We start from the raw sequence: 13,233 nt of genomic DNA on the forward strand, positions 1-13,233 counted from the left end.
GACTGTAGGTCTAGATGGTGAAGTATGCCGAAGTCCTGAGTTATGAGATCCGGCCAGAGTGGTAGGGGAATTGGGTCTGCCACTGAGAGGTCGAACAACATGGTGTACCAGTGCTGCCTCGGCCACGCTGGAGCGATCGTGATCAGGTGGGTGCTGTCCCTGCGGAGCTTGAGGAGGACCCTGTGGACCAGCGGGAACGGAGGAAAGGCGTAAAGTAGACGGTTCGTCCACGATATCAGGAATGCGTCTGAGAGGGAGCCCGGGAAGCACCCTTGGAAGGAGTAGAACACTTGGCATTTCCTGTTGTCGTGGGAGGCGAAGAGGTCTATGTGGGGAAAACCCCACTTCCGGAAAACGGAATGGATAACGTCCGGACGAATCGACCACTCATGAGACAGGAAGGATCTCCTGAGGTGATCCCCCAGAGTGTTATGAACTCCTGGGAGAAAGGATGCTACCAGATCGATCGAGTGGGCTATGCAAAAGTCCCAGAGCTGGATGGCTTCCTGACAAAGGAGGGAGGAGCGTGCTCCGCCCTGCTTGTTTATGTAAAACATGGCCATTGTGTTGTCCATGAACATCAAAACACAACAGCCTTGGAGATGCTCTCGAAACACCTGGCACGCTAGACGAATTGCCCTCAGCTCCCACACATTGATGTGTAAGGTTAGTTCTTGAGCTGACCAGAGGCCTTGAACGCGGAGGCCCTTGAAGTGGGCACCCCAACCCAGAGATGACGCATCCGTGGTTAGGGCCATCGAAGGTTGCGGTCGATGAAATGGCATCCCTGCACAGACTAGAGTGGGGGTTAGCCACCAGGTTAGGAAGCCTAGAACATTCGGAAGAACAGTGAGTATTGAATCCAGGTTGTCCCTGCCCAGCCGGTATACTGAGGCAAGCCAGGTTTGAAATGGACGGAGGCGTAGCCTGGCGTGTTTGGTCACGAAGGTGCATACGGCCATGTGACCTACTAGGCTGAGACAAGTGCGAGCCGATGTTGTCGGGAAGGTTTGGAGGCCTTGAATAATTGTAGCCATCGCTTGAAAACGACGCTGCGGCAGGCAGGCTCTGGCCAGATTGGAGTCCAGAACCGTCCCGATGAAGTCTATTCTCTGCGTGGGTATCAGAGTAGACTTCTCTATGTTGATCATTAGGCCTAGGCTCCTGAAGAGGTCTTTGATGATGTACAGGTGATGTCTCTATTGTGACTCGTAGGTCCCTCGAATGAGCCAATCGTCGAGGTACGGGTAGACGTGCACCCGACGACGCCTGAGGGAGGCGGCGACTACGGCCATGCATTTTGTGAATACTCGTGGAGCCGTAGAAAGGCCAAATGGAAGAATCGTGAACTGAAAATGTTGATGGTTGACCACAAAACAGAGGTACCATCTGTGTGGTGGGTAAATTACGATGTGGAAATACGCGTCCTTCATATCAAGGGCGGCAAACCAGTCTCCGGGATCCAAAGACGGGGGATAATGGTCCCCAGGGATACAATGCGGAACTTCAACTTTATCATGAATTTGTTGAGTCCTCGCAGGTCTAGGATCAGTCGTAGACCTCCCTTTGCCTTGGGGATTAGGAAGTAGCGGGAATAAAACCCCTTGCTCCTCAGGTCTTTTGGTACCTCCTCTATGGCTCCAATGGTTAGGAGCGACTGGACCTCTTGTAGGAGGAATTGCTCGTGAGAGGGGTCCCTGAAGAGGGACAAGGAGGGAGGGTGGGAAGGTGGTATCCCAACTCCACCGTGCGCAGGACCCAACGATCCGAAGTTAGATGGGACCACGCAGGGAGGAAATGGGAGAGGCAGTTGTAAAAGGGAGGGGAAGGATCCGGGGAAACAACTGGTGGGCCGTCCTCAGGTGTCCCATCAAAAGTTCTGTTTGGGCCCCACCAGTGGTTTAGGGGGGGCCTGATTTTGACCCCCTTGTGGGCCAGACTGCCTCCGTCTATTCCCTCGGCCACGCCTTCTGCTGAAGTCCTGTCGTGGCCTAGGCGGGGGGTAAGTACAGTGAAGCTGGGGTCGGAAGGTCCTGCGTTGGGTCACTGGTGTGTGCATGCCCAGCAAGTGCATTATTACGCAACTGTCCTTCAGTCTTTGTAATCTGGGATCAGTCTTGTCTGAGAAGGGCCTCTGGTCTTCAAAGGGCAAGTCCTGAATGGTTTGTTGTAACTCAGGAGGAACGCCTGATACCTGGAGCCAGGAGATACGCCTCATCGTGACTCCTGATGCCAGAGTCCTGGCAGCAGAGTCCGCTGCATCCAGAGAGGCTTAGAGGGAGGTTCTCGCTACTTTCTTACCCTCCTCAAGTAGGGCTGCAAATTCTTGTCGGGACTCCTGGGGAAGAAGCTCCGTAAACTTCCCCAAGGACGTCCACGTGTTATAGTTATACCTACTTAGGAGGGCTTGCTGGTTTGCTACCCTAAGTTGAAGGCCCCCATCTGAATATATTTTGCAGCCTAGGAGGTCCATGCGCCTAGCCTCCTTCGACTTAGGAGCAGGAGCTTTCTGGCCATGACGCTCCCTCTCGTTCACCGATTGAACTACTACGGAGCAAGGAGATGGATGTATGTAGAGATACTCATACCCCTTGGAGGGTACCATGTATTTTCTCTCTATTCCCCTGGCTGTGGGGGGGATCGAGGCTGGGGATTGCCAAATGGTGTCCGCGTTTGCCTGTATAGTGCAGATAAACGGCAGAGCCACTCTAGTAGGTGCGTCTGCAGACAGGATGTCCGCTACAGGGTCCTCTATTTCAGGGACCTCCTCCACCTGCAGATTCATATTCTGCGCCACTCGTCTCAAGAGGTCTTGATGGGCCCTTAGCTCAATTGGGGGAGGGCAGGAAGAGGATGTTTCTGCCACAGCCTCGTCTGGCGAGGAGGAAGAGGAGAGGCCAGGGACAAGAGGGTCCTGTGGGGGCTCCTGTTCTTGAGGAGCGGCGTCAGACTCAGGTGGGACCTGGGTGTCTGCAGGTGGTACCGAAGCCTCATCCGTACCCATGGGGGGGGGGGCGGCTTACGGTTGCCTCTGGTGCTCAGTGTTCCGACGGGGCAGACTGTGGTGCAACTGAGGGAGCACCTTGGGCTTGGTGGTACGCCCATGGTGTTCAGAACAACCACTGATGGGGTCCTTGCTCGTGGCCCTGGCTCTCAAGGAATATATGGCTGGGGACATCCGAGTCACGATCCTGCGGATAGGAAACGCTACCAGCCTGTGATGACACCGAGGTGTGCCTCGATGGCCAAGGCGGTGCTGACAGACCCTGAGAGGGAGCCACGTCTCGGGTTGGTCTTTCCCGGGATGGCACCGGGGAGCGGTACCGGGAACTGTAACAGTACCGCGATCGAGACCAGAACCTGCGACCGTAGCGGTGCCGGGAGCTCAACTGGGATCTCGAGTCCCCTCGCCTGGAGCGGCTGCGAGATGCACGGTGCCATGGACGGTGCCGGGAGTCGGATCGGTACCGGGTGTATCTGGCAGGCGAACGGGAGGCCAAGCAATGCCACGAGTGCGACCGGTACCACAATGGAGAGCGGTGCTGGGACTGCAAGTGGCGCCGGGACTGCGGGATCGGCGTGATCGAGAGCATCGGTGAGACCGCGATCTTGAACGACGTCTCTCTGCGGGTCCAACGGAGGATGGCCTCACCAAGGCAGGTTTCCCAATGGACTGGATGACCCGCACCGGCGGTGCTGGGGGTTGAGACCATGCGGTCTCCGTCATGGCTATCAGCTCTCTTGCCGTGGAGAAGGTCTCCGGCGTAGATGAGAGAACAAGCTCAACCACAGCGTGAGCCGTGGAGCTTTCAGGCACCGGACTCAACGGCCCTTGCAGTGCTGCACTCGGCGGTGCCGGGCGATCCGTCATCAACAGGTGCTCCTTCTGTGGTGCGGATGGTGACGAAGCAGCTGGAGCGCTGTGTTGTTTCCTGGGCCGCGGGGACAGGGAGCGGTGCCAAGCAGACGTCGGTGTCGGTGAGGGTCGGTGCCGTGGCTCCTTCGCGGTACCGGAGCGGTCCGGAGCCAAAGGAGCACTCCTCACCGATACAGGCTGTTGAGCGCTCAGTACCGACGTTGCAGGGCTAAGTGCCGCCTCCATGAGGAGCTGTTTCAGTCGAAAATCCTGCTCCTTCTTCGTCCTCGGTTTGAATGACTTACAGATGCGGCACTTGTCAGGAAGGTGGGATTCCCCTAGGCACTTAAGGCAGGAGTCGTGGGGATCCCCTATTGGCATCGGCTTTTGGCACGCCGAGCACGGTTTGAATCCCGGTGACCTGGGCATGAGCCCGGCACCGGGGTGGAGGAAAGGGGCTAATCCTCGATCCCCCCTCAACTATATACATACACAACAACTAACACTAACTATAAACACAATTAACAGTGAAGAACGACAAGTAAGCTAGGGAAGTGGAAATCAGCAAAGCCGCACTCCACAGTTCCAATGACCGTCACAGGCGGTAAGAAGGAACTGAAGGGCCGTTGGGTTGGCAGGGGTATATATCCGGTGCCATGGCGGCGCCACTCCAGGTGGCGACCCAGCCAACCCACCGAGTGTTGCTAGGCTAAAAATTTTCCGACGAACGTGCACGTGGCACGTGCACACCTAATTGGAATCAATATGAGCAAGCACTCGAAGAAGTTAAGTAAAAAGTCACACTGAGCCAGTGGCAGGATCAAAATTCAAATTCCAGTGTTTCTCAGCCTTTTTGATACCAGGGACTAGTTTGCTGCCTTCCTAAACTGTGTCAGGGAGATCTCAGGGACCGGTGCTGGTCCATGCACCAGTTGTTGAGAAACACTGCAATAAACCACCCTGTCTTCTTTACCATGGATTATCATCACTGCTAGAATTCCCTGACAAATAGTCTTGACAAATACACCTCTACCCCGATATAACGCGAATTTGGATATAACGCGGTAAAGCAGTCCTCCGGAGGCGGGGGGGGGGGGGGCTGCGCACTCCAGCAGATCAAAGCAAGTTTGATATAACACGGTTTTACCTATAACATGGTAAGATTTTTTGGCTCCCGAGGACAGTGTTATACAGGGGTAGAGGTGTAGTCTTAATTTTAAAATAGTATTGACTGGCTATTTGGACTAAGCCCATAAAGAACTGAGTATCTGTTGATATCTGAACAGCTTTACTATTTTTCACATAATTACTTTACATCTACTTTAAAAATAAAAGGATAAATGTTTTCTTTGTTACAAGAAAACTAAAAATTAAACAGTATAGTAATGACATAATGTAAAAAACAGTAACCACTTCCTTGGCCCCTTAGGTAGAGAGGATGGAGCTGGATATGGGATATATTTTAATCTACATTTTAATAGGGATGACAATTTTAAAAGGTCATCAAGTACTCCAACATAATTCATCACATTTTAAGAGTTCCACTCCTTTTATTCTGTAAGAAAACAAGAATCTTTTGCAGAAAAGATCAAATCTAGCAAATAAGATTCACGTTATTACATAAGGACTGAGTCTGCCACACTTTCTCACGCGGAGTAATCCCTTACTCCAACACTAGTCCTACCGAAATCAAAAGAAAAATTACGTATTTCTGCATTTAGGAAACAGTGGAAAACTGCAAATACATCTAGGCCAGAGATGGGCAAACTACAGTGGCCCGCAGGACTGTCCTGCCCGGCACCTGAGCCCCCGTCTCCTCCCTTGCTCTCCTCCTTCCCCCGCAGCCTCGGATCACCGTGCCGGCTGCACGGTGGCTTGGCTGGCTCCAGCTAGGCAGCACAGCTCAGGGGTGAACACAGGGTGCCCTGGCACAGCCCCCCACAACAATAGGGGGCCCCCAGGCCCAGCACTCAGGCAGCTCAGGACCGGGGCACCCCCCCCGTGGGGGGAAGGGGCTGCACTGCAGGGGCAGGGGAGGAGGCGGGCAGTGTGGGTGGCGGGAGCGCAAGGAATGCGGCCAGAGGACTCAGGAGGAGCACCGGGCAGCCGCGCAGCCGGACGGAGAGAAGCGGCGCTTTGAAGGGGAAACGGCCGCTTCTCTCCGGCTGCGCGGCTGCCCCTGCTTCTCCTGAGTCCTCCGCCCATGTTCGCAGGGCCACATTCCAAAAGGGGCGGGGGGGAGAGTGGATAGGGGGGTCCAGGGGGGCGTTTAGGGGCAGGGAGTCCTGGGAGGGGGGGCCGATGGGGGTGGGATCCCAGGGGCAGTCAGGGGCAAGGGGTCCCAGGAGGGGGCAATCAGGGGACAAGGAGCGGGAGGGTTAGATGGGTCAGAGGTTCTGAGGGGGCAGCCGGGGGCAGGGAGTCCTGGGAGGGGGGGCCGGATGGGGGTGGGGTCCCAGGGGCAGTCAGGGGCAAGGGGTCCCAGGAGGGGGCAATCAGGGGACAAGGAGCGGGAGGGTTAGATGGGTCGGAGGTTCTGAGGGGGGCAGCCAAGGGGCAGGAAGTGGGAGGAGGTGGATGGGAGTGGGGGACAGGCTGTTTGGGGAGGCACAGCCTTCCCTACCTGGCCCTCCATACCATTTCACAACCCCGATGTGGCACTCAGGCCAAAAAGTTTGCCCACCCCGATCTAGGCAATGAAATATACAAATATTTTATTTATTTTAGAATTGATATCATTAGGATTACTCAGAATAAGGTATTAAAGGTGGCAAAACTTGGACAAGAGTAATTAAATTTCCAACTTCAGAAAAGGACATGGACTGCAGGCCATTATTAGTAGACATGGTTTCAACAACAGAAATGAACATGTAAAAGGTCAGAAAAATAGTTAATAAAACAGCATTAAAAAAAAAATAGACCTACCGTGAAGCCAAAGATAACAAAACCAACGCAATATCTAAGAGTAATTTCTCTCCATTTTCACCCATACTGCCATTCTTCCACTCTAACATGGCCAGTGCTCCATGACAAAGGAAGAGGAGGACTGAATCAGAGAGCTCTTCAGTACAGAGGCACCCACAGCTGCTCACAAACCACTCTGGTACACTAACACATTTCACTGAGCAGAGGAGCAAGTCACTGACCTGCAAAAGCAAAATCAATTAATGCCAATCTTATTGACTAATTACAAATAGAACATTAAAGTACCTAGTAATTGGTAGTAGTAAATATATATAGCTTTAGTTTAAGAGAAGAAGCATACTTACCAAACAAGGTAACTTTTCAACAGGCTCAAACATAGTCTTAGTAAAGAGAATGACAGCCAATCCTGAGGTAGTCTGAACAGTAGGCAAGAGACCTTCTTTATGATAGAGGGGGAAAAAAACAAACAAAAATAACCAAACATTCTTCATTGTACAATGCTTGCTCTATTTGATAGAAATTATTAGAACTGTAAATATGCTATTTTATTTTTTGACAGAATGTACAATTATTTACATAGCCTGCATCACCGCAGTATCTGAGTTCCTTGTAAGTATTAATGAACTTATACTGAAAATACTCATGTGAAGTAGGAAAATATTATCCCCACAGTATATATGGGGGAAAAATGCCATTAAGTGACTTGCCCAAAGTCACAAAGGAAGTCTCTGGCAGAGTCTGCTATGCTCATATTATATTTTTGAACCCAGTTATACTTTTGGCCTTCACAACATTCCTTGGCAATGAGTTCCATAGGTTGACTATGTGTTGTGCGAAAAAGTACTTTCTTTTGTTTTAAAACTGAGGCCTATTAATTTCACTCAGTAACCCCTGCTTCTTGTGTTATACGAAGGAGTAAATAACACTTCCTTATTCACTTTCTCACACCATTCACAATTTTATAGACCTCTATCATATCCCCTCTTATTCGACTCTTTTTGAGACTGAAAAATCCTAGTCTTTTTAATCTCTCCTCATATGGAAGCTGTTCCATACCCTTCATCATTTCTGTTGCCAATCACTATACCTTTTCCAACTCCAATATATGTTTTTTGAGATGGGGTGACCAGAACTACATACAGTGTTCAAGGTTTGGGTGTACCAAGGATTTATACAGTGGCATTATGATATTTTCTGTCTTATTAGCTATCCTTTTCCTAATGGGTTCTAACATTGTGTTAGCTTTTTTGACTGCCACTGCGCATTGAGCAGATGTTTTCAGAGAACTATCCACAATAACTACAAGATCTCTTTCTTGAGTGGTAAAAGCTAATTTAGATTCCATCATTTTATATGCATAATTGCGATTATGTTTTTCAGTGTGTACTACTTTGCATTTATCAACATTGGGCAACAAAATGACAGATGAAATTCAATCACCCAGTTTTGTGAGATCCCTTTGTAACTCTTCTCAGTCTGCTTTGGATTTAACTAACTTGCATAATTCTGTATCGTCTGCAAATTTTGCCACCTCACTGTTTACCCTTTTTCCATATCATTTATGAATATGTTGAACAGCACTGGTCCCACTGCAGATCCCTGGGGGACACTCTCCACTTTCAGAACTGACCATTTATTCCTACCCTTTGTTTCCTGTCTTTTAATCAGTTATGGATCCATGAGAGAACCTTCCCTCCTATCCCACAAATGCTTACTTTGCTTAAGAGCCTTTGGTGCGGGACCTTCTCAAAAGTTTCCTGAAAATCCAAGTACACTATATCCACTGGATCACCCTGGTTCTCATGTTTGTTGAAAGAAAGAATCAAAGAATTCTCTCAGGGAATTCTAATAGATTGGAGAGATATGATTTCCCTTTCAAAAGCCATGTTGACTCTTCACCAACAAATCGTGTCCATCTTTGTGTTCAATAATTCTATTCTTTACTATAGTTTCAACCAATTTGCCAGATACTGAAATTAGGCTTACTAGCCTGTAAAGCCAGGATCGCCTAGGGAGCCTTTTTTAAAAAATGGTGTCACATTAGCTACCCTCCAGTCATCTGGCACAGAACCTGAACTAAATGATAGGTTACATACCACAGTTAGTAGTTCTGTGACATTGGTACCTGTGCTTCTGATCGCACAACCCTGTATTTATTTGGTACAAATTTTCTGCATACATAAAAGTCTGGCAATGCTCACCGAACCTATTTGTTAAAGTCTGAAAGATAACAGAAATGCCACTCACTCATCAAAAATATTTATTCATTATAATTGATAAGTCTCATTTCTCCCTCTGTACATTCTGCTCATTCTGAATTGATAATAGCAGTACGATTGGGAACTTAGTAAGCTACCAGAATCAGTACAATGCTCAGTGACTTAGACTGAAGGAGGACAAGTCCAAAAGACAAGTTTTTCCAACAAAGAACTATTTCAGTTTCTTACTAAGAACAAACTTTATAATATTTAAAAACTGCTGATACTTACCATTCATTAAAAAGTTTGAGAAGCTCTTCAGTAAACCACACATACTTTGCCAAACAAGAGAACCAGGTTTCTTCCAAAGACTTCCCTGAAAATTTTCTTGTACTTTCTGTAGTAGCATCATTGAAACTTTAATGGCCATCAATAAATCATGCATCAGTCGAGTTTCAGCAATACTATTTCCACTAAGCTTTCTGAAAAGGAAAAAAAACAAACGAATAAAGTCAACTAAAATTTGTGTTTCCCCCATGCAAATATTTTGCCAAAGTTACAGAAAGGAAGTTTTTTACTTTGTTCTGTCCACTGAGAATATTATAAAAATAAAACAGGAAAGCTAAGTCCAAAGCATTTTCACTTAAAAAAAAAAAAAAAAACCTCATTGCATGCTAATTAAACAAATGCATAACTTTGTGAACAAATCTCGTCAGTCTTCGCATTGTTACAATCAATAATATTAATCACAAAACAGCCACAAACATTTCAATTTCTTTTGATATTTTATCTAAGTCAAGATAACTCGTGCTGTGATCATTTTTTAACAAACCTGGAACAGGGAAAGTCAAGTGGAATACTAAAAACTTAACACGGAAAAGATTTTATTCAGCCCTTGCTATGTAAGCTAAGGTCCCATTCTCATTAATATGAAGAAAAGAATGGACCAGAGTGCTACTGGTTATAAGAGACATACACCACTACATGCACAATTCAACTGTAGATGCACAAAGCACATATAAGGCCCACCTTAGTCAGCTGAACTCCAATTTCAGTATAATTGTAACAGAGAAGGGAGTTGACACAGTGCTTAATCCCTTTCACTGCCCTTAGGAAAGCATGATCCCCCAACCCAAAGTGCAGCTATTAAACAACTTATTGGGTTGAATCTACCAGAGAAACCAGCAGCTTCAATGGTAGTCTGTGTTTAAAATGGACAAATTCTATTATGTCTTTTTTAGGTTCTTGGGTAAATTCCAATGACAACCACTTCAGTAATCTGATAACAACACTAAGTTAAAACAAAAAAATCACATGGGAAGTGGAAGACCACATTATAGTTTTGTTCAATGGTATTCATGAACTACACACTTCAGATCCAATTTTGTAATGAAGAAAGTACCCACAATTTATAGGTCTCTATGCCTCTTATACTGACACATCCTGGTTTTCATCCCGCCTTCCTCTACATTCCAGCATGCACCAGGATGGGATACGAAACTCCCTACTCCTTTTTTTTTTTTTTTTTTAAATGGCACAGTACTGCACATATCAACTTTATCACTATGGCATTTACATCACTAATGGATTTATTGTCACCAGAAAGAATATTCATAGTCAACTGTATCTTCCACAAAGAGTGGATTTGAAATAGCTAAATACATTTCACATTTAATTTCACTTGCCTGTTTTCCTCCTTTATTTCAAGGACAGACTTCTGCAGAAACTGAAGAACTATTAAAAATAAATTATAGTAAGAAATTATTTTGTTTAAAAACAGACTGAACTGCAAATATGAATTGGTCCCACATGTGTGCGTGCAGGGTTCGTGCATGGACAGAAAAATTATTTGCCAAATGGAAGCAACATTACAACAGTACATATCAATCAAGTTTGAACTTCAGTATAGTCTCATAGGAGTAGTGTTCAAAGGAAGTGGAAAAAATCCATTATAAAAATTGTACAATTCCCCTGGGCTGTGCAACCTTAAGTTATGATGAGAAAGTCGATAAAGAGATGGTTCCAAAATAAGGATTGGCAGCTTGCTGGAGGAAAGGAACTCACTCACACAAGCTTTGCTCATGCAGCTTTGAAACAGCCTGGGGAAGAGGTGGCCAACCTGAGCCTGAGAAAGAGCCAGAATTTACCAATGTGCATTGCCAAAGAGCCACAGTAAGACATCAGCAGCTCCCCATAAGCTCCCCCTGACCCCCAGTATCTCCCACCCACCAGCAGCACTGCCCATCAGCACCTAACCCTCCATTCCTACACCTCCTGCCCACCACGATCAGCTGTTTTGTGATGTGCAGGAGGCTCAGTGTGGGGGAAGGAGGAGAAGCAAGTGCATGGTAGATGCAGGGGAAGGGGCAGGGGCCTTGGAGGAAGGAGTGGAGTGGGGCCAGGGCCTGTGGCAGAGCCAGGGGTTGAGCAGTGAGCACCCTGTAGCACATTGGAAAGTTGGCCCCTATAGCTCCAGCCCCGGAGTTGGTGCCTATACAAGGAGCTGCATATTAATCTCTGAAGAGCCGCATGTGGCTCCAGTTGGCCACCCCTGGCCTAGGGTCTTCGAATTTTGTCTGGACAAAGACCTAGTTTTCCAATATATCAAGTTGCCATTACCCTATGGTCTAGAAACGGACTCTAATAAATGATACAATAATTAACTGTGCTCTTGGTAGACCAAATTATTCATCACTGCCAGTTCCTGGTTCTTTCTCTTTGGTTAGCAGAGGCTGGTAACCATTCACAGATATCACATCCAACCTCAGGGTGGGGAAGTGTGAGAGAGAATGCCTCATGTCACTTAATTGCAACTCCTTCTCTGAAAAAGTTCCACTGAGATCTGTTCATTCAGACCAGCAATAAATGCAACTAAGGGAATTGAAGATGAAAGACAAAAAGTCATGGAAAAACAGACGACTCTACCAAGTTCCAGCTATAATAGAGAAGAATATCTACATGAAATTTTTTCACTTCTAGTAAGCCCACTAAGAGCTGTTCAAAAATTGTTTATATTGTCTTCACATTTAGTTTTTGTTGAATGTGAGTTTTCATAAAGGAGTAAGAGTGGGGCTTATGCACATTTAAAATTTCCTGCCTGCCTTAAGCTAGTCTCAAGAAAACATAAGCAATCAAAAAGGTTACATTTATTGTATTGTTACAGAAAAAGCATGACCTTACCTTCTTTGAATAAATTGTTAATACTTGCTTTACCTATAGGGGGGAAAAATATGTATTTCAATAAGTATGTGTTAGAAGCAATCATTTACTTTACAATAATCTCAATCAGATCAAGACCATTATAAACAATGCCAAGTTTCAAATCACAAATGAATAAGTTAAAAATATGAAAGATAATATTGCATGTGATCATACCTAGGCTGAAGTTTTCCATACAGGAAGCAAGATTGTCCATTACTTTGCGGTACAAGCATAAGTCTGTAGTTTTTAGTTCTTCTTTAAGACAACGAACAAAACTGTGCACTGCTTCAGTCGTAAGTTGTTCAGGAAGGCCATTTAGTGAACTACAATAGAAAGAGAATAATCAATTATTTCAAACAGAATATTAAAAAGCATCCACAATATCAAAGTTGCCAAATTGGTGAAAAACTTAGGCCTCAGTCCTGCAACTGGATCCATGCAGGCCTGTATTGAGCACCCATGACTTGAATGGGGTTTTGTGCAGGTGCAAGGATGTACCCATACAGATCTGATTACAGGACCGGAGTTTAAGGCATTTTACAACATTGAAAAAAAAATAAATATAAATGAATGCAAGTATAAAGGTATTCGGTAGAAACAAGTCTCAGATACATTACTCTAAGACACGAGGCATTTTTAATTACAGCCAGAAGTACAACGTTTGTTTTTAAAAAATTAGCTTCTCCCAAGCCGCTGTTAGTCCTGAGGGAATTCTGCACCAAAAAATTAAAAATTCTGCAAATTTTATTTGTCAATAAATAAATGTGGCTCCAGCATGGCAGTGAGGAGCACAGGCCACTGGCGGTATTGAGGTGGGAGATCACTCTGAAGCCCCCACCTCCTCTGGTACAGGGACTCGACAGTGGGGCTCCACCTGACCCGGATACAGTGCTAGGGCTGGGCCTGCCCCAGAAACACCCCAGGGCTGGGCCCTGCCCTCCTGCACCAGGTATATGTGGGCAGGCTCAGCCCAGCAGGATCCAAGTGTGGAGGGGCTTAGTGTGGGGGGATCCAGGTGTGGAGTGAGAGGTTTCTGTGCGGGCAGCTCAGTGG

The 13,233-nt window shown here is 46.8% G+C and overlaps 1 protein-coding gene across 2 annotated transcripts in view; it reads right to left on the reverse strand.

Annotated features, from left to right (window-relative positions):
• Positions 1-13,233, reverse strand: part of THADA (THADA armadillo repeat containing) — a 338,022-nt gene that overhangs the window by 309,815 nt on the left and 14,974 nt on the right. The window contains exons 5-10 of one of the 2 annotated variants that reach the window (XM_045011459.1): positions 12,355-12,503; positions 12,160-12,192; positions 10,661-10,713; positions 9,271-9,457; positions 7,126-7,220; positions 6,782-7,002 (exon numbers count right to left, since the gene is read on the reverse strand). In XM_045011459.1, coding sequence (XP_044867394.1) covers positions 6,782-7,002; positions 7,126-7,220; positions 9,271-9,457; positions 10,661-10,713; positions 12,160-12,192; positions 12,355-12,503 — 738 coding nt within the window. Of the gene's footprint in view, positions 1-6,781; positions 7,003-7,125; positions 7,221-9,270; positions 9,458-10,660; positions 10,714-12,159; positions 12,193-12,354; positions 12,504-13,233 lie in introns of those variants that run through there. The other variant, XM_045011458.1, reaches the window with a different exon arrangement.

The sequence above is a fragment of the Mauremys mutica genome, chromosome 3 (genome assembly GCF_020497125.1).
Source record: "Mauremys mutica isolate MM-2020 ecotype Southern chromosome 3, ASM2049712v1, whole genome shotgun sequence".
Classification (NCBI taxonomy): domain Eukaryota; kingdom Metazoa; phylum Chordata; order Testudines; family Geoemydidae; genus Mauremys; species Mauremys mutica.